The 25,584-nt window shown below is 41.8% G+C and overlaps 2 protein-coding genes and 1 pseudogene across 4 annotated transcripts in view; 1 reads left to right on the forward strand and 2 right to left on the reverse strand.

Moving 5' to 3' along the window:
• Positions 1 to 6,024, forward strand: PEBP1 (phosphatidylethanolamine binding protein 1). The gene is made up of 4 exons (XM_064481178.1): positions 1 to 264; positions 1,448 to 1,561; positions 2,254 to 2,350; positions 4,991 to 6,024. Exons 1-4 carry the CDS (start codon positions 61 to 63, stop codon positions 5,206 to 5,208), a joined length of 633 nt encoding a protein of 210 aa, XP_064337248.1. The 5' UTR covers positions 1 to 60; the 3' UTR covers positions 5,209 to 6,024.
• An 893-nt stretch (positions 6,025 to 6,917) lies between these two features.
• LOC116150005 (lysophospholipase-like protein 1) lies at positions 6,918 to 7,546 on the reverse strand (annotated as a pseudogene).
• An 11,744-nt stretch (positions 7,547 to 19,290) lies between these two features.
• Positions 19,291 to 25,584, reverse strand: part of TAOK3 (TAO kinase 3) — a 144,424-nt gene continuing 138,130 nt past the window's right edge. For all 3 annotated transcript variants that reach the window (XM_031442819.2, XM_064481177.1, XM_031442820.2), the window contains exons 20-21: positions 20,602 to 20,784; positions 19,291 to 19,551 (exon numbers count right to left, since the gene is read on the reverse strand). In XM_031442819.2, coding sequence (XP_031298679.1) covers positions 19,390 to 19,551; positions 20,602 to 20,784 — 345 coding nt within the window. In that variant the 3' untranslated portion in view covers positions 19,291 to 19,389. The remainder of the gene's footprint in view (positions 19,552 to 20,601; positions 20,785 to 25,584) is intronic.

The raw sequence follows: 25,584 nt of genomic DNA on the forward strand, positions 1-25,584 counted from the left end.
GCGCTCCTCCGCAGCTTGGCCCGCGTTTCCTCCGTGCAGTTTGCAGACCGCTGGGAGTGTATGTTGCGGATTTGCTCCTTCCCTGCTCTCCTTTGGCTTTCCCTGCTGTCTGCCCTGCTCAGCCCCGCGATGCCGGTGGATCTCAGCAAGTGGTCCGGGCCCCTGAGCCTGCAGGAAGTGGATGAGCGGCCGCAGCACCCGCTGCTGGTTAAATACGGCGGGGTGGAGGTCGATGAGCTGGGCAAAGTGCTGACACCCACCCAGGTACCCGAGGGCGGCGAGGGTGCAGCTGTCCGAGGCTAAGAGGCCCTCAGGCCGGCGGGGCGGGGACCCGGAGGAGGTGGGGAGGACGTTCCGGCCTCCGTGCGTCCAATTCACCGAGAAAAAGGGGTGGCTGTACCCATGTAGCAGGCCTGAGGACGCCCGGAGCTTGGGGAACCCGGCACGTGGCGGGCGGGGCTCGGCCTGTGGGAGGAATTGATCTATTTTCCCAGTACTTCGAGGCGCAGGCAGTGGCATCGTCCTGGAAACAGTCCAGATCGGGGGGGGGGGGGGGTCGGGAAGGGGGCCGTCCTCGAGAGGGAGTGGGCAGTGGCCACCCCCACGACCCCAAAGGCTTCCCTACGGTCTCGGGATTTCAGGCCTCAGTTTGGGGAGCAAAAGCCCCATCCGAGGGCGTATGACGCATTATGTAACCAGTGATCAGCAGTGCCCAGCCATTCCTCCTTTGTTTTAGCGGTCAGGAGCGTGGAGCCATCCAAATGTAAGTGCGTTCTGCAGATGGAAGCTCCAGGGTAACGGCCTTGTTTTACCGTTTGGCCCCTGGTTGCGACCAGGTCCTGGCTGCTGCAAGTGGAGAAACTCGTGTGTCCGAAACCGGCGAGTTGTTGGTCTTTAAACTGAGGGGCAGCGATGTGAATAGACTGCTCGGACGGTTTATTAGTTTAGATGTTTACAGAGTTTCTGTTGGGTGTTTAAGTATAAAGTGTTCCTCTCACGGCCTCCCTTTCCCAGACTCACTGTCAAGTCTGCCCATCTTGGCTTTCTCATTTTCTGTGCACTTTTAAATATCCAATTAATTCAGATTTCACTTTAGCAGACCCGGGGTAACGTGATCTCCAAATCTAGAGACCCTCTCATTCCAGAAAACGTAAGATTGTAGTTGAGAGGACTACTCACTCAGTCAGCTATTCGATCAGCTCCAGGATTAAAATCCTGACCCACTTGTTTCTGTTAATAACATGCTAGGATACTACCTCTGTAGTGTTCCTGGGACTAAAATAAATAATGTATATTAAACTTCAGCTCCTGGCTCTTAGTTGGGTCACTGCACTTGAGCTTTTATTAATAATTTACTCTGCTTCACCTATGAGGAATCTGAGGTCAAAGAAAGAGTGTTGGTTTCTTCAGTGTTTCTGACTTAAGTGCAAGTCCATTCCTTCTGCAGGTTAAGAACCGGCCCACCAGCATTGCATGGGATGGCCTTGATGCAGATAAACTCTACACCTTGGTCTTGACAGACCCGGATGCTCCCAGCAGGAAGGACCCCAAATACAGGCAAGTTGGGGAATGATGTGGAAACAGTGAGTCATCCAAATCTGATCTGGTGCTTCTTGCACCGTGTAAGTCCCTCACTGGACAGACTGTGCTGGGAGAAGTAGACCCAGTTTGGGATGTTTTCATCCCTGCTTAAGCCTGAGTGTGCATTTCACTCCCTAGAGCAAGAGTCTAGAAACTACAGCCAAGAGCCAGATCTGCCCCAGGCCTGTTTTGGTACAGCCCCACAAGCTGAGAATGGCTTTTTTGTTTTGAAGTGAATGGGGGGGTACCCTGAAGAACAATAATACTCTGTGACATGTGGGAATTACGTGAAATTCAGATTTCGGTGTCCATTTAGCTATGATAACTTATGTCCTGTCTCTGGCTGCTTTCGTGCTTTTGGTAGCTGCAGAGTTGAGTAGTTGTGATAGAGACAGTGCAAAGCCTAAAACATTTACTGCCTGGCCCTTTGCAGGAAAAGCTTGCTGACCCCTGCCCTAGAGAATCGGAGGGAGGGAGGGAGTGGCTGGGTCCTCTCTGCTGGCCCATGACGTATGCACTGGCCAAGAAGGCAGGGCCGTCCGTCTTGTCCGTCGCTGCATCCTGGTGTGGAGCACGTGCTTCCTGTGTGTTGGCTGGCTGCACCATGAGTGTGTGTGGGTGTGTGCTCACTTCCATGGGTGCTGATGGTCCTCCGTTCTTCCACATAGGGAGTGGCACCATTTCCTGGTGGTCAACATGAAGGGCAACAACATCAGCAGTGGCACAGTCCTCTCTGATTATGTGGGCTCTGGGCCTCCCAAGGGCACAGGTCAGTAAAGGCTGCTTTGGGAGGGGGCTGGGAAGGGAGGCTGGGTGCGTATTAGGAGTGACCTTAAAGTGCTGCAAAATTTTAGTCTGGTTCTTAGAGTTTTATTCTTTTATTTATGAGAGCCCTTACCCTAGTGAAGATTTTAGGCAACTAAGTTCCCCTCTGAGGCAGTTGCCTGTCTGGGGCACTCGGGACCTGCAGTAGTGTCAGGGGGCTAGAGTCTTGGGTACCAGTTAGATGGAAGCAGGGTAATTGGTGAAGAGATACCAAGGAAGTAGCTTTGCAGAATGCTCAGAACAATTTCCCAGGGAAGCTCCACATGGATTAAACAGTTAAATCATCTAAGTTCTAAATTGAACCTTTGCCCTGTAGGATCTTTGAGTGTCTAGTTCCCATGAAAGTTCTCAGAGATAGTCATAGTCTCCAAATTAATTATAAAAAATTGGCTTCTATATCGTTCCCTCTTTGTCTCGAAAATCCAGCATGGTATCTTGAAAAGATCTGGAAGACTTGAAGAACTATATTGAAGATACCCTTATTGTATTGCATTGTGTTATACATTATATATCTAGAGAGAGAACACTGTATTGAACCTCTCCACTTTGGACAAATGCTGCTTTAGCTCATGGTGGGAGAAGTACTGTCGGTGCCCACCGTGCCTTACAGGGTGTTTCCATTTGCTGGAACAAGGAAGTGGTGGTAGGTGGAGCGTGGCAGAACACGAGCTCTGTACACACCGTCCAGCTGTGAGTTGGCCTGAACCAGGTACAAGAAGGCCCCTGACAAGGGACCTCGTGTTTTATCTGTAGGCCCAGAAGCTTCACACGGCTCCAAGCCCTCTCATGTGTTCCTAAGAGGATGGCAGAGGGACAGCTTTCCCAGCGATCTCTTGAGTTCTCTAAGGCAGTTATACAATTAGGCGGTTTAATTATGGGAACTACACCCATGAGAATAAAGCAATTCTCACGTAGGAGCTGTGTTCTCATTAACAAAAAGAGCTTCAAATACTCACTTCTTTTTTTTTTTCTTTTTTCATATTCTTTAGTAAGGTCTAACTTACATTTAATAAAACATACAGATCAGGAGGGTTTAGTCAGTGACTATTGATTGGTGCCCACGAACATGTACACACCACTGAAAATGAGGTGTAGGATATTTCTGTTGTCCCAGGAGGTTCTTTAAGTGATCTTTTAAGTTAAATTTCCCCAGAGCTAACCATTCTCTGACTCCTCCCTCCATAGATTACTCTTGCTGCTCATGGAGTCAGACACATGGTACCATGCAGTGTGCATTTGTTTTTGGTCTTTTTGATTCAAGGTTAACATCTGTGAGATTAATCCATGTTATTGTCATATTAGTAGTTCATTCCTGTTCATTGCTAAGTGGTATCCCATGGTGGGAATACACCATGCTTTGTATAGCCTTTCTCTGGACATTTGGGTTGTTTCCAGTGTTTGGAGATAACGAATAAAGCTGTTATTTCTGTTCTTGTCCTTTTGTGGGCAAGTATCTCCACTTCTCTTGGGTAAATGCTGAGTAGAAATGTTCGAGGGCGGGTCATAGAAATTGTCTGAGTGTTTTCCAAAATGGCTGAAAATTTTTTACACTCTAATCAGCAGTATAGGAGAGTTTTAGTAGATCCATAGAAGATTCGCACCATATGTAGATCCATACCAAGATTCATCCGTGTTGTAGCACGTGACAGAATTTCCTTCTTTTTTAAGGCTGAATAATATTCTGTTGTACATATATACTACATTTTGTTTATCCATTCATTCATCAGTGGACATTGACATTTGGGGTGCTTCACCTCTGGGCTATTGTGAACAAAGCTGCAGTGAACTTAGGTGAATAAATATTTAAATAAATTTTATTTTTAAGTAGCTCATGGTACCTATTTGTGTCGAGTACTTGGAGTTTGCAGGAAACTGCATGGGTAATAGGGTGCTTGCTGGCTGGTTTTAAAACATTCTTTGCTACTTAATTGGTTAAAGTGAGTTTGGGTCGTTTCTTTCAAAGTAAGTCTCTAGACATCTAAGGAGGTGAGTTTTGGAGGCAGAGAGATACTTTTAGGCTTTGCTGTGGTGTGATGAGCACCTGGTCAGGGACTTGCTGTGTCCTTCATCCATTTCTCACATATTTTTTAGCACCTCCTGTTTACCATGCACGAGGGTAGGTTATGGGGTGAAAATGGTCAACAAGACAAACATCATCGCTTTATAGAGCTCTCTTTCTAGTGAGATTAAAAAGTAAGGATTTTAGGGAACAGTGTTACTGTGGAAGAAGTAAAATGAGCATTCTGGTGGGAGTGGTGGAAAATGAACAGCAGTAGGGTTCTGGTGGGATAGACTGGGGCCTCGAGGGGGATGAAGGAGCAGAGCGGGAGGAGAGTGGTCAAGGGAAGACCCTGTGGGTCCTTAGAGGCCGGAACATGGGGTGGGGGCTTTATGCAGATTGCAGCAGGGAGCCACTGGGTGGTTTTCAGCAGGTGAATGACCCACCTCTCAGGATCCTCAGTGTCCCTCTCCTCAGTGGGGTGGTCTGGGTCCCTCCAAGTTGGTGAGTTCTCCAAAAATGGGTAACATCTCCCTCTCAGATGCCGAGCTGTGTGTATGTCTCCCCTCCTGCCTCTCCCTCCAGGTCTTCACCGCTACGTCTGGCTGGTTTACGAGCAGAACAGTCCACTGAAGTGTGACGAGCCCATCCTCAGCAACCGGTCTGGAGACCACCGCGGCAAATTCAAGGTGGCGTCTTTCCGCAAAAAGTACGGGCTGGGGGCCCCGGTGGCCGGCACGTGTTACCAGGCGGAATGGGACGACTATGTGCCCAAACTCTACGAGCAGCTGTCTGGGAAGTAGAGAAGGGCTAGGAGATGGGAACCGTCCCCAGTGTTGCCAAGCAGTGTTTCAAGTTTAATGATGCATGTAGATTTCTCCCCTTCCCTGTTCCCGAGCTCTGAGCAGTCAGATCTAGGTTTAGGGTGACTTTTCCTTCTACCCGTCCTAATTCTAGAGGGTACACACTCTGGTTTATGTTTAGATCAAATCTGAAGTCCATTTGGGGGGATATTTCATACTGTGATGGGGTCATCAAAATGTTAACGTAAGAGTAGCAACCCAGAATTTAAGGAAGAAGAAAATTCTGGTAAAAAGACCAGGCCTATCGTAATAGATTAAGAGCATCAGAGAATCTTCAAGGGACGTTGAAAAAAGATTTGTGGTGAGCGGGAGCCCAGGATTGTGTGCGTAATAGAGTAAGAGCATCAGAGAATCTTCAAGGGAGGTTGAAAAAAGATTTGTGGTGAGCGGGAGCCCATCTTCTAGCGTGTTCTCACAGCCCTGTCTCTCACCAAGACAACCAGGGGCTGGCATGTTCACTAACCACCCCCCACCCCCATGTGGTACATCTCAGGCTGGTTACTGGGTGTCAGTGTCCTGCTCTGGCTGCTTTCAAGAGCAGTACTGGAAAAGCAATAGAGCTTTGCTTTGCTGTTGGAGCCCGGCCACCTAGAGCTGCAAGACTGGGTGAGAGGTTTATCAGAAATCTGAAAATCTATGCCTGTTAAATTGATTGTTCTTCTTTGGTGTAAGAAAAGCCAGCTTAGACTTGCTGAATGTTGTGTTAATTCTGCTATTTGCTTAGTTGAATAAAAATAAAAACGTTGTGTGGATGAACCAGGCCTCCAGATATTTTGCCCTTTCGTGTGTGGGGTTTCCTAAATGTGGGAAGTCATGAGAGCCCCTAAGGGTCGGTATCCCGTTTCCATAACCAGCAGGATGATTGGGACTTGATTCAAGGACCAGAGGGTCCACACTTATACATGTCCCACTAAATACAGCAGGAGCAACCATTTAAACTTGAGGTTTAAAGAAAAAAAATATCACAAAACTTTAGGCCAAGTCTTCTTGCCCCAAAAGCAGCTTTGCTTTTTGTAATTGGCCCTTTCCACCTGACAGTAAAGCTAGTTGAAAACCTTCCTCCTTGGTGTAGTTCTGTATAATTACTGAGAAATTACCCCTCATCTCTCACTGTTCTGATTGTAATCCCTATAGAATCCGTACCAAAAAGGGGAAGGTGGGGCGTGGGAGGATGACTTTGACACCACTTGATGTACCAAAAGAAAGGATGGAAATTGACACAACGTAAACTGACTATAACTCAAAATAACATTAAAAATGTATATATTCATATACATATAACACACTCTCTGGAAAGATCTATAACAAAATGTTAATGGTGGATGCTTCTAGGCAATGATATTACAGGTGTTTTTTACTTAAAAAAAAAAACAACCAAAAAACAAAGGAGGTTTCACTGACCTGGTCTTTTGATGTGGAGGGATGCTGATCAGGCCTGGCACGTGCTCAGCAGGGCTGGGCCCTTCTTCCCTTTCACGGCAGTACTTTCTTCTCTGGAAAAACTTGGAAATGTTGCCTCATGTAGTCTCTGGGGGTGGATAAGGTAGAGTCAATTTTTTTTTTTAACCTCAGGGTTTTAAAGTTCAATTTTAAAAAATATTTCTTAATATTTAAAGTATTTATCAAATTAGAATTTGGTGGTAAAAATCTCTTCACAAAGACGTCACCTATAAACCAATCAGTCTTGATTCATTCAGTTTGCCTTTCCAATCCTGGTCGCTTTGTGAGAATCCACAACTTCAGATTTTCTAGCTCACCTTTGCTTAACTCCTGGTAAACACCTGGGAAACTGAAATTTTGTGCTCACTCCTGGAGATTTTTAACATTGAGTTTGTCTTTTCACCCCAAGAATGAGGAACTAACTCATCTGCAGTACCACAACATGGAAATAATTCAGGGAGTACACCATCACTTTTCTGAAGAGTCTGGTAAACAGCAGATGTTTTTATTCAGAAAAGCAGAAAGAGCAAATACTGCCGCAACTTGGTATTTCTATATGCTAATTGCATTGCCACGCACCCACCCATAGGAAAGCCTACTAATACCATGTTCTTCTTGAGGCCACTTTTTACTTCATCAATCAAATGTGTAAGCACCTGACACATTAACATCAATCGATTCAAGGTGTTCTGGGTAGTCATTAGATACAAATCTGTCTGAATCATCCATTGGAGATTGCTCCTTTCAAAGGAGTAGATGGTCAGGGAGGAGCTGTTGGATAAATAAATTTTATGTGTTGGAATATTAAACCTTGATGTAAAACTTGCTATGTCCACATTCTCAGTCCTTGTCCAGAGTCACCTGGGCTGTGCCGGGAAGATCAGAGAGGCGCCATGCCTCCCAGCCAGCCACACAGTGCAGCGCTGCAGGCCCTGGGAGCATGAGGCAGCCGCGGTGGCTGCTGCCTTGAACAGGGGTGGGGCGTGTGTCCCAGGCCCCGCCCACTAAAATTCAGCTTTTAGATAGTATTTTGTAAAACAGATGTTATAAAGGAAACAACTACCCTGTTGACCTTAAAAATAAATGTGAGGATAAACAAGTTCCTACTGTATAGCACAGGGAACTATATTCAATACCTTGTAATAGCTTAAATGAAAAAGAACATGAAAAGGAATATATATACATATAACTGAATCACTATGCTGCACACCAGAAATTAACAACATTGTAAACCTGTACTTCAATTTAAAAAATAAAATGAATTAATAAAAAAATAATACATATGAAGAGATGTGTAAGTAATCTTAGAAGCAAAGGGATACCGTGCTTCACCTATTAAACTGGAAGGGAGACTTGAACTTGCCCAAGGGCACCGGGCTAGGAAGTGGGCGATTCTGGTTCTGCAGGCAGCTCTGGCCTCAGAGCCCAGCTCATCACTGCCGTGCCTACTTGCACACAAAATACCCTTTGAGGCTCAGCCTCCTCATGTGCAAAATGGGTGGGGGTGTGCGGGGGGAGGAAACATTAATCTGCCTTGTCTATCTCAGAGGGTTGTTGCAGAACCACAAAATGATGTTTTGTTGTGATTAAGTGAATTCATCCACGGCAGTGATTAACGTGACCTGACTGACATGCAGGAACACATGACCACAAGTGGCCCGCTCTCCTCAAGGCTGCTTCCTGGTTTATCAAAAGTGTGTCTGCAGGGTTTAGGGTGAAGAGCGATAGGAGGCTGTTCGATATCATGGTGCAGCTTCAGCAGCCCTGCCAGAGCCCAGGATTTCTACTCTGGAGCCTTGCCCATCATTCTGACTTGATGGCAGAACATATGTCAAGCGGGGCAATTACTCCGGAAGTCCTATATTAGATCCTGATGAACAGATCCTAAGACCAGGCCTCAGAAACACAGGACTGGCATCTCTCTCATACTTAAACATGATAGTACTGGCCCAAAGCCTCTGCTGGGTCAGAGAGTGAACTGGTGCAGCTTCAATGCCTACTTTTAAAACCTTTCAGCTGTTTGCAGCTGCTCTGGGATGTAGATCCTTAAATGGCCTATGAGGCTCTGTATGATCTGAGCCCCTTTCTCCTCTCTAGCCTCCTACAGTTGTCTTCTCTTTAAACTCCAAACTTGCTGGCTGCCTCTCAGTTCCTGGATGAGCCAGACTACTTCCAGATTTGGTCCTTTACAGACGGTGCCTGGAATCTTCCCCTTCCACTTTCTTTGACAATATCCCATTCACCCTTTAAGTATTCCTTGACTGACTTTCAGGGAATCCTTCCACGACTAGGTAAGATTCTCCTGTGCTGCTTAAAATTGTAATTTTAAAATATGTATATTGTGTAATTTTTAATTTAATGTTTACCTCCTCTATTAGTCGATCCTTCACGGAGGGAAGGGCAACCGATTTCCTGCTCAATTATCTCTAGCATCGCACATATGTCTCATATATAATGAAATCTCAGTGACCGTCAGTCAAATGAATAATTGTAAAGGGGTTCTTAAGTTTAGGGAGCATGGGCTTCTTTATATCTATACACTGTGCCAAAAGAGTTCCTTCTTCCCTTTCCCAGATGTATCCTTCTACAAAAGTTCACATATAACTGAGTTTTTACAGAGTTCTCTAAAGCCCATTCATCAACTCCTTAATTCTGATGACCACAAGCAACAGAAAGCTAATCTCAGTCTAATGTCCCCTCCAATCAGGAATCTGTATCTTTTAGCTTTTTTCTTACCCTACTCTTATCTCCTGTCCTCGGTCTGCTTGTACCTTTTTCTTGAGGAAACTCAAATGGACTGAAAAATTTCCAATAGTCTTACGATCACATTTCTGGAAGTACTAAATAGGGCCATCTCTCAGATTCTACCTTGATAAGCTCCCACTTAACCTGTTAACAGGTAGAATATTTCTTTTTCAACTTTATTGAAGTATAATCGAAGTGCATTATGCTGCACATACTTAAGCTTGTAATTTGATAAGTTTTATGTAGGTATATACCAGGAAACCATCACCAAGATCAAGATAAACAATTCCATACCTCCAAAAGCTTCTTTGCCTCTCTGTAATTCATCCCTTCTCCTTCTAGCCTTCTCCCACGTCACTACTGATCTGCCTTCTGTCACTATAGTTTCCATTTTCTAGAATTTCACATAAGTGGAATCATATCGCACATACTCTTTTTTGGCCTGGCTTTTGAGGTTGATCTGTGTTGCTGCACATAGCAACAGTTCAAGTAGTATCCATCGTATGCACGTGACAATTTATCCATTCAACTGGTGTTGGACATTTGAGGGTTTTCTAGGTGTTCTTGCTATTGCACAGCTGCTATGAATATGTGTATAGGTTTCTGTGTGAACCTAGGCTCTCATTTCTAGTGTAAAAACCTAAAAGTGGGGTTGTGGGTTGTACACTAAGCGTGTGTTTAACTTCATAAGAAACTGCCAAACTGTCTTCAAAAGTAGATATACTATTTTACATTATGAGAGTTTCACTTGCTTCACATACTCAACAAAATTAGTGTTTTCTTTTTTTTTTTTTCTAGACATTTTAATGGACATGTAGTGTTCTCTCTTTTAGGTTGGATTTCCCTGATGGCTTTTGATGTTGAGCATTTTTCCATGTGCTTACTGGTTATTTGTATGTCTTTTTTTGGGAAAGTGTCCACATTTTGTCTCATTTTCTTATTGCTCATCTTTATATTATTTAGTTGTAAGAGTCATATATATCCTGGACACACACCTTTGTCTGAAATGTGTTGTGAATATTCTCTTGGTCAGGCTGCGGCCTGTCTTTGGAAGAGCAAAATTTATTTGTTTTAATGAAAGTAAAAATAAATAAATAAATAAATAAATAAATAATGGTTCCTACTTTTTCTGTTCTAAGAATCTTCTGCCTAGTCCAAGCTCACAAAGATTTTCTCCTGTTTTCTTCTAGAAGTTTTATAGTTTTAGATTCTTTACTTGAGTCTATCATCCTTTTTTTTTTTTTTTTTTTTTACACTGGATAACTCTTTTATTAAAGAGCACAGGATATAAATCTATGCTGGAATGAATGTAATGAATATTTTAATCCTGAAAATAGACACAGCTTGTTAGATAATCCTAAAGGAAAAGTTCTTCTTCACCAGGAATACCATTTTCCTTGAATCACAAGTAGAGGATTATTCATTATTCAAATAGTTATAGATTACTTTCCTGTATAAGAACAAAGGCAAGGATGTCCACTGTAACTAGGACTGTTAATATTACACTAGAATTTCTAGAAAATATAATAGGATAAAAGTAAAGCAAAACAAAATAGTAAGAGATTTAGAGAAAGATAATCTATACTTTCATTATTTGTGTATTATCTAGAAATACAAAGGAATCAACTTTATATCTTTTTAAAAAAATTTGTTTATTGAGTTAGTCATTTTACAGTGTTGTGTCAAATTCCAGTGTAGAGCACAATTTTTCAATTATACATGAACATATATACATTCATTGTCACATTCTCTTTCGCTGTCAGCCATCCCAAGATCCTGTATATATTTCCCTGTGCTACACAGTACAATCTTGTTTATCTATTCTACATTTCCCACCCCCTGTCCCCCTGGCAACCACAAGTTTGTATTCTATGTCTATGAGGCTGTTTCTGTTTTATATTTATGTTTTTTTTTTTAAGACTCCGCATATGAGCGATCTCATATGGCATTTTTCTTTCTCTTTTTGGCTTACTTCACTTAAAACGACATTCTCCAGTAACATCCATGTTGCTGCAAATGGCGTTATGTTGTCGGTTTTTATGGCTGAATAGTATTCCATTGTATAAATATACCACTTCTTTATCCAATCATCTGTTGACAGACATTTAGGCTATTTCCATGTCTTGGGTATTGTAAATAGTGCTGCTATGACTATTGGGGTGCAGGTGTCATCCTGAAGTAGGGTTCCTTCTGGATATATGCCCAGGAGCGGGATTCCTGGGTCATATGGTAAGTCTATTCCTAGTCTTTTGAGGAATCTCCATAGTTTTCCACAGTGGCTGCACCAACCTGCATTCCCACCAGCAGTGTAGGAGGGTTCCCTTTTCTCCACAGCCTCTCCAGCATTTGTCATTTGTGGATTTTTGAATGATGGCCATTCTGACTGCTGTGAGGTGATACCTCATTGTAGTTTTGATTTGCATTTCTCTGATAATTAGTGATACTGAGTATTTTTTCATGAGCCTATTGATCATTTGTATGTCTTCCTTGGAAAATTGCTTGTTTAGGTCTTCTGCCCATTTTTGGATTGGGTTGTTTGTTTTTTCTTATTAGGTTGTATGAGCTGCTTATATATTCTGGAGATCAAGCCTTTGTCGGTTTCTTTTGCAAAAATTTCCTCCCATTCTGTAGGTTGTCGTTTTGTTTTACTTATGGTTTCCTTTGCTGTGCAGAAGCTTGTAAATTTAATTAGGTCCCATTTGTTTGTTCCTGCTTTTATTTCTATTTCTTGGGTAGATTGCCCTATGTGGGTTTGTCACCAGTTGTGGGTTCTGGCCAGCAGAAGTCCCACCGAAATGGAATGAATTACTCAAGACTCTGTGGAAAAGTCAAGAGAGCGAGAGGGAGTCGGGAGCCAACTCCACGAACCTCTCAAATGCCCCCACATTTATTGTGTACAATCAAAGGAGAAACCACTGACAGCTGTGTGATGGAATGCAGGAATTTAGGGAAAGACAGGGTGGGATCTAGATTGTAGAGTCTGGCTCAAGGTCAGAAGACCCTTTATCTTTTGGTAAATCATGTTCCTTTGACATTAGCGAGCCTTATAGCATATCAGGGCGGAACTTCTAAGAAGCTGCTTAACATTTTTCTTGGACTCTGGAGGCTGTGCCTGTCTTAGGTTGCCCCCCTCTGGGGGTCTTACCTGTCATTGGCTAACCAGCCTTCTCACCTCTGAGTCTGCAGCTTTTTATTACTTGTTTACCATTCCAGCCCAAGACTTGTTCCTTTTGGGGGCCTACAGTTTACCTTTAGGGAAGTCATGGGAAGAGGGGAGCAAGATACATTCTTATAGATATGTTAAAGCAGACCACCAGCCCAGCCAGTTCCTTGCTTTGGGGATAGAAGACTATCCTACAGCAGGCACGCCCAGTGCTTATAGCCGAGGGCCTGGGTGGTTGCTTTGCAAGGAGCAAGAGTGCTATCTAAAACCTCAACTATGCAAGCAAGGCAGTTACTAAGCACATTTGCTCTTCTTTAAGGAGACAAGTGGCTGGGGTCTGTTACAATTTGTTAACCCAATCATGGGCTCCCACAGCCCTAGGAGAACATTTCTGAGATGTATGTCAGATAATGTTTTGCCTATATTTTCTTCTGGGAGGTTTATTGTATCTTGTATTATTTTTAAGTCTTTGATCCATTTTGAGTTTACTTTTGTGTATGGTGTAAGGGAGTGTTCTAGCTTCATTGATTTACATGTTGCTGTCCAGTTTTCCCAACACCATTTGCTGAAGAGACTGTCTTTATTCCATTGGATAGTCTTGCCTCCTTTGTTGAAGATTAGTTGACCAAAAGTTTGTGGGTTCATTTCTGGCCTCTCTATTCTGTTCCATTGGGCCATATGTCTGTTTTTGTACCAGTACCATGCTGTCTTGATGACTGTAGCTCTGTAGTGTTGTCTGAAGTCTGGGAGAGTTATTCCTCCAGCCTCTTTTTCTTCAGTAATGCTTTGGCAATTCTAGGTCTTTTGTGGTTCCATATAAATTGTATTATGATTTGTTCTAGTCCTGTGAAATATGTCCTGGGTAATTTGATAGGGATTGCATTAAATCTGTAGATTGCCTTGGGCAGTATGACCATTTTAACAATATTGATTCTTCCAATCCAGGAGCATGGGATATCTTTCCATTTTTTACAGTCTTCTTTAATTTCCTTAATCAGTGTTTTATAGTTTTCTGTGTATAAATCTTTCACCTCCTTGGTTAGATTTACTCCTAGGTATTTTATTACTTTGGGTGCTATTTTAAAGGGGATTGTTTCTTTTCTTTCTTTTTCTGTTGATTCATCATTAGTGTAAAGAAATGCAACTGATTTTTGAACGTTAATCTTGTAACCTGCTACCTTGCTGAATTCTTCAATTATTTCTAGTAGTTTTTGTGTGGACCTTTTAGGGTTTTCTACATATAGTATCATGTCATCTGCATAAAGTGACACTTTTACCTCTTCTTTTCCAATTTGGATCCCTTTTATTTCTCTCTCTTGCCTGATTGCTGTGGCTAGTATTTCCAAGACTATGTTGAATAGGAGTGGTGATAGTAGGCATCCTTGTCTTGTCCCAGATTTTAGTGGGAATCTTTTGAGTTTTTCACCATTGAGTACTATGCTGGCTGTAGGTTTTTCATATATAGCTTTTATTATGTTGAGATATGTTTCCTCTATACCCACTTTGGTGAGAGTTTTTATCATAAATGGGTGTTGAATTTTATCAAAACCTTTTCCTGCATTTATTGAGATGATCATGTGGTTTTTGTCCTTTCTCTTGTTGATGTGATGTATTACATTGATTGATTTGCATATGTGGAACCATCCTTGTGTCTCTGGGATGAACCCCACTTGATCATGATGTGTAATCTTTTTTATGTGCTGTTGGGTTCTGTTTGCTAGTATTTTGGTAAGGATTTTTGCATCTATGTTCATCAGTGATATTGGTCTGTAATTCTCTTTTTTGGTGGTGTCTTTGCCTGGTTTTGGTATCAGGGTGATGGTGGCTTCATAGAATGAGTTTGGGAGTATTCCCTCTTTTACAATCTTCTGGAAGAGTTTGAGAAGGACTGGTATGAGTTTTTTGCATGATTGGTAGAATTCCCCGGTGAAGCCGTCCAGTCCTGGACTTTTATTTGTAGGGAGGTTTTTTATTGCTAATTCGATTTCATTTCTAGTGATTGGTTTGTTCAAGTAGTCAGTTTCTTCTTGAGTCAGTCTTGGTGGACTGTATGTTTCCAGAAACTTGTCCATCTCCTCTAGGTTATCCATTTTGGTTCCATATAGTTCTTCATAACATTCTCGTATGATATTCTGTATTTCTATTTTATTTGTTGTAATTTCTCCATTTTCCTTTCTTATTTTGCTTATTTGTGCTCTCTCTTTTTTCTTCTTTGTGAGTTTGGCCAGAGGTTTGTCGATTTAATTTACTCTTTCAAAAAACCAGCTTTTGGTTTGATTGATTTTTTTCTATTGTTTTTTAAATCTCTGTTTTATTTATTTCCTCCCTGATCTTTATTATTTCCTTCCTTCTGCTGACTTTTGGTGTTTTCGCTCTTCTTTTTCTAGTTATTTTAGCTGGTGGGTTAGACTGTTTATTTGAGATTGTTCTTTTTTGAGGAAGGCCTCTATCACTATAAACTTCCCTCTTAGCACTGCCTTTGCTGTGTCCCTTAAGTTTTGTGTGGTTGTGTTTTTCATTTGTCTCAAGGTATTTTTTAATTTCAACTTTGATTTCATCATTGACCCATTGATTTCTTAATAGCATGTTGTTTAATCTCCATCCCGCTGGCCTCTCCGTTGGTACTAAACAGATAGAAATATAATCTCAAACCCATCCTACCAAGAACAAAAAATTTAAAAGAGAAAGAAAAAGCAAAACAGTGCGGGGCTGGTCCCACGGGGAGGGAGTGGCAAAGGAGGACTGGCTGTTCTCCCTTTCCTGTCTTCCTTTGGATTATCTGAGTATTTTAATTCATGTGCAGATTTTTGGCTATTACTTCTTTAGGTTTTCTTTTTGGTAACTTGCTCTAGGAGTTACAATATATATAACTAATTTTTCATAGTCTGCTTAAAATAAGAATTGTACCACTTCATGTAAAATATAGAAGCATGGCAACCATATGGGTCCTTCACCCCCAACTTTTAAGTTATAGCTGTCATATGGGTTGCATTTATATACACTGAAACCCTCACCAATGTTATATTTTTTGCTTTCAACGAAGTATATATTTCATATATATACAAATTTTTTAAAAATATTTTTTAAAAATATAAGAGGGAAAAACGTCTTTTATATTTATCTAGATATTTACCATTTGTTGCTCTTCCTTCATACCAGAAATCCAAGTTTCCTTCAGGTATCATTTCCCTTCAGTAGGAGGAAATTCTTTAGCATTTCTTGTAAAGTAAGCGGTGGCAATGACTTCTCTTTTTCTTCATCTGTGAATGGTTTTATTTTGCCTTCATTCCTCTGTCTAGGTTGCTTCTCCACAGTCCACCTGCTTTTATTTTTCAGTATCCTCAGATAGTTCCTTTTGCATTTTGTCTAGGTTTTAGTAGTTATCAGCAGGAGAAGCACACTGCTATGCAAAACTAGAACAAAAATGTGGGGTTTTTTTTTTAATGTTTTATCATTTCTATGGCAAAATACATTACTAAATTAAAATCAGAGAGGTATATGGAGTTCTTACATGGGCCTGTTTCCAGTGGCCAAGGAATACTTTGATTTATAGGCAAATAATTACAGATGGTAGTAAATTCAGTAAGTAAATTTTTACTCAGTTAAGTAGATATCACTGGTAAGTGTTCTCTGACATTCCCTATGATTGTTTCAGTTCTTTTAAACTCCTGGTAGCACCCAGCACCTGCACCATCATGGCTTGTCTTATTCCACTTGAGTAACCTAGTAACCTCTTGCTGATTTACTTGTTTCAGTGGAGATTTAAACCATGAGCTTCAGCATAGTGACCCCAACTATCTTATTTACTGCTACATCCCCAGGCACACAGTAGATGCTCATTAAAATTTCCTGAACAAGCTGAAGCTACACTGATCCAGGCACTTCCGATCACCTTTAATTTTCTCTACTTTTCTCTGTATCTATAGCACTTATTACCATGTAAGATCATTTTAAATTATAATTATTATGTGTTATCATTTTCCTCCTACCTTGAATATAAGCTCTATTAGGGCGAGGATCTTCACCTGTTTGAGATACACTGATGGATCTTAAGCATCTGGCATCGCACCTGACATACACAGCACTCAGTAAATATTCATTGAATGGTCAGTTGCAAATCAAAGGTAAGCAGCCCTTACAGTATTGATGACAAACCTACAATAATTCTTTTAACTCAGGAGAGTTTAGTGTATGCTGGACTCCTGCAGGACACTGGCTCTCTGCTGCTGTCTATAAAAGTACTTCTTTTATACTTGTCATCTTGCTACCATTCTGGTCCCTGTCTATTTCTTCCTAAAGGAACACTGTGTTAGGAGCACAGACCCACATCCCTTCTTTCTGATTTTCTCTACCTTGGGACACATCACTGACAAACTTGTGCAGAGGGAACTTTTATAAAGATCAGCACCTATAACCTCACAGTCATAAGGCCTTTTCACAAGCTACCTAGACAGTTTTCACTACAGAGAAAAATGGATGAAATAAACTACAGGAAGTTTTTGTCTTACTGGTGATTTTATGTCCTTCTGAGTGGCAGTGTGAGTATGCTTAGGAGTGTGGGTTCAGGAATCAGACTCCACTTCCTCCATTTACCCTGGTCTGAGCTTATTTCCTTATCTACAAAATGCTTAATGTAGAGTTCTGTCACAATAGTAGGCACAAAGTAATACAGGTTATCTATTTTTTTTGTGGAAAATTATGAGTCTTCTTTCCAGTCCCTTACAATATTACTTCCTGATGTACCTAATATGAAAACTTTGATGAACTAAGCTGATGAAACTGATAACTGTTAAAGTGCTTTTTGGTTGGGGTTAACCCTTGTTGGTAATTATTTTGTAGGTTTTTGAGCGTACCTCTCTGCTTTCTTCTATCACAGTGAAAAATGACTGGTCACATCTGTCTGTCATGACTGAACATCCTGTAGGATTCAAGAGTGATCTTCCGGTCATCACGCCAGAGATCAGTTTTCAATGACCAGAACTTAGAACCCTAAGAATATGAGATCTTACTGAGATTGTCTTGACCCCAAAAACCATATCCTGGAAGTTATATATTTTACTACCTCATTGTCAAGCACATAAAATTATTCTAATAAAAGCAGAAATACGAGGGGAGGGGGGAACTACTATTACACTTCAAATATTTGGTTATAATGTCTTCTTCATAGCCTGCTTTTCTTTAAGGGTGTCTAACTTTTCTCAGCAATATGTGCTCCGAGGCACAGTGGCACATTGTGTGTGTATGTGAGTTGTGTGTGTTGTGTGTGTGTGTGTGTGTGTGTGTGTGGGCACACATGCCTTTTTCTATTCTTAAGGGTAGAAAGATGCAGCTGACCGCTTCAAACAGTGCAGTACTATCTTCAGCCCTGTAGAAGAATTTGGAAGACACAGCTTTACCTGAAAATCTCGAATGGCTCTTCTTGAAGCAACCGGGGCCGAGGAGAACGGTTTCCGGAGGGCGGCTCTCCCTCTGCGTCGTGAGCTGACGAACCTAGAAGGGAAACTTCCTGCTACAATAACACAGCAAGGCGATGTGATGAACACTTTTATTTACAAATATAATTAAAAGCTCTGACAGTTATCATGCTCTTCCTTGGAACCTGAAAAATGTTTTGTTTTGTTTTTTTTAAAGTGCATGCAAAAGAAGTAAAGCCTTTTTTTTTTCATCATTTTTTATTGTAAGAAAATACACAGTTTGAAAGTGTGAATAATGCAATATTTATGACCAAGATATGGGACTTAGGGAGGGGAAGGGGAAATAAAGAAAAAGATCAAGATGATCTGATTGAGAGACAGTGTTGAACTCCAAATACTGAATTGGAAAAGGAGGGAGGTGGGGAGGAATAGGAGGAGGAAGTAAAAAAATTTGATCAGAGAAACAGTTAAAATACAATATGAAAATAAGTAATACCTCTCCTTAAATTCCTTCTATACACAAAATACACGATTTGCCAAAGCCCAATTTGTGCTACTGGGATTCTGTGAGCTCCTTAAGTGTATTCACATCCTCTGCAACAGCAGAAAATGATTATGATACAATCAGAATATGCTGAAGACAAGTTAAACTCTTGCCAGCAGGTTCTTAAAAATCACAAGATCTCTTCACCCCACCCACCCCACCCCAATCCCCAAAAAAGTAATAATATGTCACCACTGATATGTACATCACAATTAGTTTCTGTAAAATGTATCAAATTTTCAATCTTTAATAAAACTTTGTTTTTTTTTTTAATTCCTGATGAATAAATACCAAAAAAATAAAATAAAATAAAATAATGCAGCAGCTAGTTAAGGTGTAAGGCTGCGGATATTGTGTCTCTCTCCCCCTTGGCATTTATTATTATTATTATTATTATTATTATTATTATTATTATTTTTTGCTTTACTTTCACAGATCGGTGGTAATGAGTGATTGCTTAAAGCAATGTACATCCACTTTTTGTTGTTGTTGTTGGTTTATTGGTTTTGTTAAAACTGTCTCCAAAGTTTTCACTGAAACATTTTGAATCACATCAATACTGTGACGTGTACTATGAATAGAAGAGATGGCCAGGTTCTGGCCAGCACTGAAAGCTGACACGGGGGGAGGAAGGGGGCCCCTGATGGAGTAAGAATAAACAGGCACTAGTCCGACACGATGTCAGTAAGAGTAAGAGAGAGAGAGAGTGAGAGCAACGCCCGTTAAAATGGGGAATGTGGTTTTGCAGGGTCTGAATTTTTTTTCTGTTTTCTTTTTCTTTCTTTTTTTTTTGTAAATGGCAAAAAAATTTAATCTCATCTATAGTCCTCCTTAGGAAAATCTAATGTAACCAAATTCCCAAATCCCATTCTGACGCTCTCCATGTCAAAAGTTTCAATCTCTCGCTCTTGCCTTTCCAATAGGTACTTGATTCTCTCGCTGCGTTCCTTCTGAAGGGCAGCCAGCTCTTCTTCAATCTGAAATGAGCACAATGAGCAGGTCTTAATAAAAAGCATCTCCCGACAGGCGCACATATATGCCTACAAGCACACGTACGACACACAAACACACAGGAACTAAGAGTAAACTAGACTGGGGCAGCCTGGGAGAGTCCTGTGGTAAGTGTCTTGTGTCTAATCCATCATATCTAAAACTTGCTCACAAGAATAAAAATGTCTGGGGCCACCTGGGGCTAGCACTACCATTCTAGCAAGCCAAGCAGCTAGGCTGATCTAGGTCAGTGTCCTGTCTCAGCAGGACATGGCTCAGGGGAAGCTAAAAGACACTCAAACACAATTAGATTGTGTGGCTTTCCCAGAGAGAGCCACATGCCCCCCTGGGTAATTAGCAATTTAGTTCTAGAGCAGGAGGCTGGGAAGATAGTCTCTTGCCTTGTTTTCTGGGAACTACTAGACGGAAGCACAAATCACTGGTTAAGCAAATACATGTTTAACAGCCTTGAGATGCTTTATGAAATTTTTTCTTCACATACCTCAGCAATATCTAAAGCAATGAATATTTCAATACTGACGGCATTTAACGTGCATGGCAATATCAGCCTCTCTTCATTTTAATTTTTTGTTCTTTTTGAAGAGTCCTGCTGGTGATTTCTTTTGGTTTAGACATAGTTGAGGATAAAAACCAAATCTGCATTTGGCTTCCTCATACCATTTAGCAACCATGCTCTAAGTTCACAGTACTTTTCATAGGTCAAATCAACTACCCAGTAACCCATGTAAGTCCTCAGGCTGTGAAGATGGAGGGTTTTCCAGCAGAGTAATAGAACTTAGGCTGTGGGATCACATTTGTGCAAGTAACAGAACCATTTTGAGCCTTGGTATCCTGCCTGTAGAATGGAGATTAAGCCTACCTCTCAGGGGTACCGGGAGGATAAAAGCAGAGAAGAAGGGAACAGCGCCTCGTTTAATCCCCCGGTTCACAGACAGGGCGCAGTAAAGGGCAGCTCCCCAGGCCGTGCCCCGTCCTCCACCCAGCTGTGTACAGGACCCTCAGCAACACTCCCATACCTTCTGCTCAAGATGTGCTCTGCGCAGAGACACCCTCTGCTCTAGCTTCTGGAGCTCACGTTCATGTTGTGCCTCTGTTTGCATCTTGATTTTGCTCTGGTAGGCATTGAGCAGCTCCATTTCCTGCTGGAGCTGTAGCCTCAAGGCCTGGCATTCTGCTTCTTGGGCCTCATCTAGCCGTAACTGCGGGCACAGAAGACACACAGTGATTCGCTCCTAGCTCACAGCACTCGGTGACTACTGGAAGAGGCTTCCTTCTTTGGACTGAAACAGGTCCCTCAGAAAAAGATACCCTGGGTACACTCAGAGTCAGGAATCAAGAATAGTACATTCTGCCCAATGGGTTACAAAATTTTAGAAACACATCCTTTTCTTAAATATTTTTTTAAGAAAACAAAAACATTCTTAAGGAAAACGGGCTTTCTTAAAACCACGCTTAGCAGGAGTCAGGAAGGCTCCACACTCCAGTGATTAAGCCTGTGGGCTTTGGAGGCAGACTCCGGGGCTGGAATTCTGGCTCCACGGTTCACTTAGGTGTGTCAACTTGGCAAGTTAACCTGCCCAAGTCTCATTTTTTTTTCATCTCAAGAAATTAACAATAACAGTTCCAACTGTCTAAGACTGGTGTGAGGGTTAAATGGAAGAATTCACATAAAATCCTAGGCATTGTTCCTGATGTATACCAAGGGTTCAATAAATAGTAGCTGTTTTGACTAACCATTTCCATACTTAGATATCTTTAACCTCCATACATCCTCACCTCTAAACAAATGAGTCCAATCTCTATAACATTTGAGGAATATACCACAGTGCTGTTAGGCTCTAAGCGAGTAAAGCTGGTTCCTCTAACACTGGCTATACTTTATCCTGCTGGCCAGCCATCTAAAACTCAAGTGGTTCAAAATCTCTTCCCCACAGAAGGTAGCCTGGATCATCCTAAGGGGCATGTTCTGGTTTGAAGCAGTGAAGTCCGGATTATAAGGCAGCCTGACAAAGTTTCCCTTGCTCCCCACAGCACCTGTCCTTTGTATTACATACCAAGATACCAGTCCTGTGTGGGGAATGAGCCAAGCAGGCCGGGAGAAATGCCAACCTTTCAGTGAGCATAGCTGAAGATTTGGGGCCATTAGCAGGGCTGTTTAGGGATGATGACCCTTCTGCCCCACCAGGCTTGGTTTTGTCTAGATTTAGCAGGCCCTCAGTTTGGCCAGGAGCTATGAAATTAGAACTCTTGAATTAGACAGTACTGTCTTCCCTGAGTTTATCTGCACGTTTCCATAGAGACCACTTTGCCAAGATACCTCTTCTCCACCTTATGCTGCTTTCCCTGTTCGGTACAATTTCTGACAATTAACAACATATCTCAATATCTTGATTGAGATTTGACTTTTTGAAATGTTATTAGAATAGTTTTAGAAAGTTATTTGCATAGTTCCTTTTCAGCACTTTTGGAAAAATATACTGTATCAAATGAACACAAAATAAATAATGGGATCATATTTCCAAGGTACTTCCTGATAATTCATCCTAACCAGCTTTCACTAAAACCCACCAAAGAAGACACCGCTCTTCTCATTTTCCCAATGAGAAGTGAAGGGAGAAGAGATACTAGGTACAATAAACAGTCAGTCTGCAGCAGTAACAGCCTCATGGATAAATGCCAAAGGGGCCACTGGCTCCCAAGGAGATTGTTATCAATTCCCTCCTGATACGAGGGCTTTCTTATCAATAAAGGGAATGAAAGCCTGTTCTTTTCTACTTGTCTTTGTTAACTGCTATGAGCTCTGGCCAAGCAGGTGAGAGGCTCATTCTACGGGCAGTTTCCACTTTCTCTTTATTTCTGGCGTTCTATTATTAATGTCAGTGACTATGTTATTCTGTACCAGCTCTGACCTATAAAAGTGCCAGTCTAAAAATCAGAGGATATTCCAGTATTTGGTATTCATCAACCAAAAGTTGCAAATACAAAATCCATTAAAAAGTTTCATAAAAGTATAGGTAAATATTGGGTGAGAGTATAGCTCAGTGGTAGAGGGCATGCTTAGCATGCACAAGGTCCTGGGTTCAATCCCCAGGACCTCCACTAAAAAAATAATAATAATTAATTTAAAAATACATAAAGAAACCTAATAACTTCCCCCAAAAGCAAAGCAAAATGAAACAAAAAACAACAAAAAAAAATTTTTTAAGCATAGGTAAATATGTCTGTTCTCTCCACTGGATAAACTCAAGAAACGGATGTTACAGAAGCAGCATAATGTACTAGAGTCCAGGCGTACAGACTCACAGGGTCTCCCCAGACTGGGCTCAGATCCTAGCTCCACCACTAATTAGCTAGTTTTCACTAAATGACCCCTTAAGTCAAGAGCTGGTGCACTATGGCTCAAGGGTCAAATCTGGCTTGCTGCCTATTTTTGTAAATAAAGGTTTATTGGAAGGCAGACATACTCATTCATTTACCTACTGCCTATGACTACAGTAGCAGAGCTGAATGGTTGTGACAGAAACCCTGTGGCCCACAAAGCCTAAAACATTTACTATCTGCCCCTTTTACAGAAAAAAGTTTACCAGACCCTGCCCTCAGCAAGTGACTTCACTTCAATAAACCTGTTTCCTCACAGGTAAATTAGGGTTAAAAAAGTAACTACTTCAAAGGTCAAAGGGGTTTCAAAAAAAGAAGTAACACTTACAAACTACTTAAAATGGTGCCTGGCACATGGTAAGCAGGCAGTAAAAGACAGCTGGCATTATCATCCGTTCTTGACCTCCTCCCCACCTCAGAAGGAAGGACTGTTCCTCTCCTTCCATTCAAGGGCAGTCACAAAACCTATGCTCCTGATCCTGCTCTGTTCTCCCTTGTGTAACACTCACTCACAGAGCACTTGTGTGCCAGGCCTTGTGCAGATGCTGAGGATACGAAGATGAAGAAGACAAAAATCTATCAACCTTTGTGCCCCTATCAACTCTCTCCCCTTCTCCTTACCTTTAACCTCTGTCTCACCACGCCTCACCCTGACACTCACCTTCTACTGCCCACATTAGGGTCACGGATGACCACCATGAAGGGGTCCGTATTTGACCTGACCTGCCAGCAGCACTAGATACTGTGGACTGCCCCTTCCTTCCTGCACTCTTTCTCTTGTCTTTAAGACACCACACCCTCTTGGTTCTTCTTCCCTCCTCTCCCTCTCCAGCCACTCCTACCTTGGTGGGCCATTAAATGTGGGTGTTGGGAGCTCGTCTTCCTTTTACCTCTCCTCCTAAGGAACCTCATTTATTCTGAACGCTTCAACTACCATCTGTATGCAAATGATTCCCACATCCATTCCTCTATTTCAGACTTCTCTTCTGACGTGCCAGCTAGCTTATCCACTCTACCAGAGACAGCTTCACATGGGTGCTCCCAGCCTCCAGCTCAGCAGGACTAGTATTAACTAAACATCTTTCCCTTCCCACTTTCCCAACCTGCTCTAATTCCTTTTTTACTGTGTGGGTAAATGGCATCATCATCTACTGTTTTGTTCAAAGTAGGCACGGGAGTCATTCTTAGTACCTCACTCTCCACATTCAGTCTGTTACTAAATGCTTCCAGTCTCACAGCCTGCCTATCTCTCACCTTTAGTCATCTTCTGCTTCACCCCAACTGTCCCCTCTCTAGTCTGGCCACCACTCCCTCATGCCCAGGTAAAGATAGCAAATTTATAAATGATCTCCTTATACCCGCCCTTGCCATCTTCCAGTGTCACCAGACTGATCATTCAAAACTGCAAAGCTGACGTCAGTCTCCTACTTAATACTTTTCAATAGCTTCCCATTGCTTTTAGGACACAGATCAAAACTCTTTAGAAAGCTTACACGTCCCTACATGATCTAGCTCATTCCCCTCACGTTGGTCTCCTCCTAGTGCTCTGTATTCCAAACACAATGGACTTCTCTGAGGTCTTCAAAAGTGCCACTGTCTTTCCCATCTTTACAAATGTAGTTCCTTTTTCCTAGAATGTGTTCCCTGCTCCTCAGCTTAAATAATCAGTCTCTGAGAGGCCTTTCCAGACTCTCCGAGCACACTGCACTTGCCCTGCCATTACACAGTAGACTTTTCCAACGTCTGGTTCCTCTGCTCTTTTATAAATTCCATAAAGACATGATGGATGACTGTCTTATTCATCAGAGTATTCCTGGATGCCTGGGGCACTGTATAGGCACTCAGTAAATACTTATGGGATGAATGAATGAATGAATATACTGGCTCCTAGCCTCAGCTAAGGAGATGTTTAAACATTTCCCAATTCATAGAAATCCTCCTTTAACTGTCTCTTCCTCTGTCTAGGGCTCTCTCTTTCCTTCATAGACGAGAACCTAGGAAAAGCAGTCTCACAATTTCTATCTCACTTTAAAATCACTTTTTCAATCCACTTAGAATGTCTTCCATTTCTACCACTCCACTGTCTGTGACAATCAATGGACAAAGCCACTGCTAGGTCCAACTGGTCTCTCTGCAACATTTGAAATCATCAACTAGAAACTTTTGTTCTGGCTTCTGTGACATGTTGTCTTCAGTTCCCCTTCCATATTGCTGACTATTCATCTTCTTTGGTCTGCCTTCTACTCAGTCCTCTGATATTGGTGTCCACAACTACGTCTTTAGTCCCCTTCCTCTTTAATCTAATACTATTTCCTATCCCTAGGAGATCTCAGGTTTTCCCAACAGCTACAACTGCCCCCATATAACAATGACTAACTTTTGACCTTAACGCTGACACCCTCCTGAACTATAGGCTTGCATCTCTGTACCTCTCTACCTAGATACCCACGTAGCTCAGATGACATGTCAATTATCTTCCAAGGCACCCAAATTCATCCCTTCTTCAATTTTCCTATCTTGCTGAAATGATGACCCGTTCTACTGTTATCAAACTTACCTCTCAAATTGGTCACTAAGTTCTATCTATTCTACCTCCTAAATATTTCTCAAATACTTTCCTC

Source organism: Camelus dromedarius, chromosome 31 (assembly GCF_036321535.1).
Source record: "Camelus dromedarius isolate mCamDro1 chromosome 31, mCamDro1.pat, whole genome shotgun sequence".
NCBI lineage: Eukaryota > Metazoa > Chordata > Mammalia > Artiodactyla > Camelidae > Camelus > Camelus dromedarius.

Coding starts and splice junctions, on each gene's coding strand:
- PEBP1 (XM_064481178.1), top strand. CDS start 61: ATGTTGCGGATTTGCTCCTTCCCTGCTCTCCTTTGGCTTTCCCTGCTG. Junction 265..1,447: donor AAGTGCTGACACCCACCCAG/GTACCCGAGGGC, acceptor TTCCTTCTGCAG/GTTAAGAACCGGCCCACCAG. Junction 2,351..4,990: donor TGGGCCTCCCAAGGGCACAG/GTCAGTAAAGGC, acceptor CTCTCCCTCCAG/GTCTTCACCGCTACGTCTGG.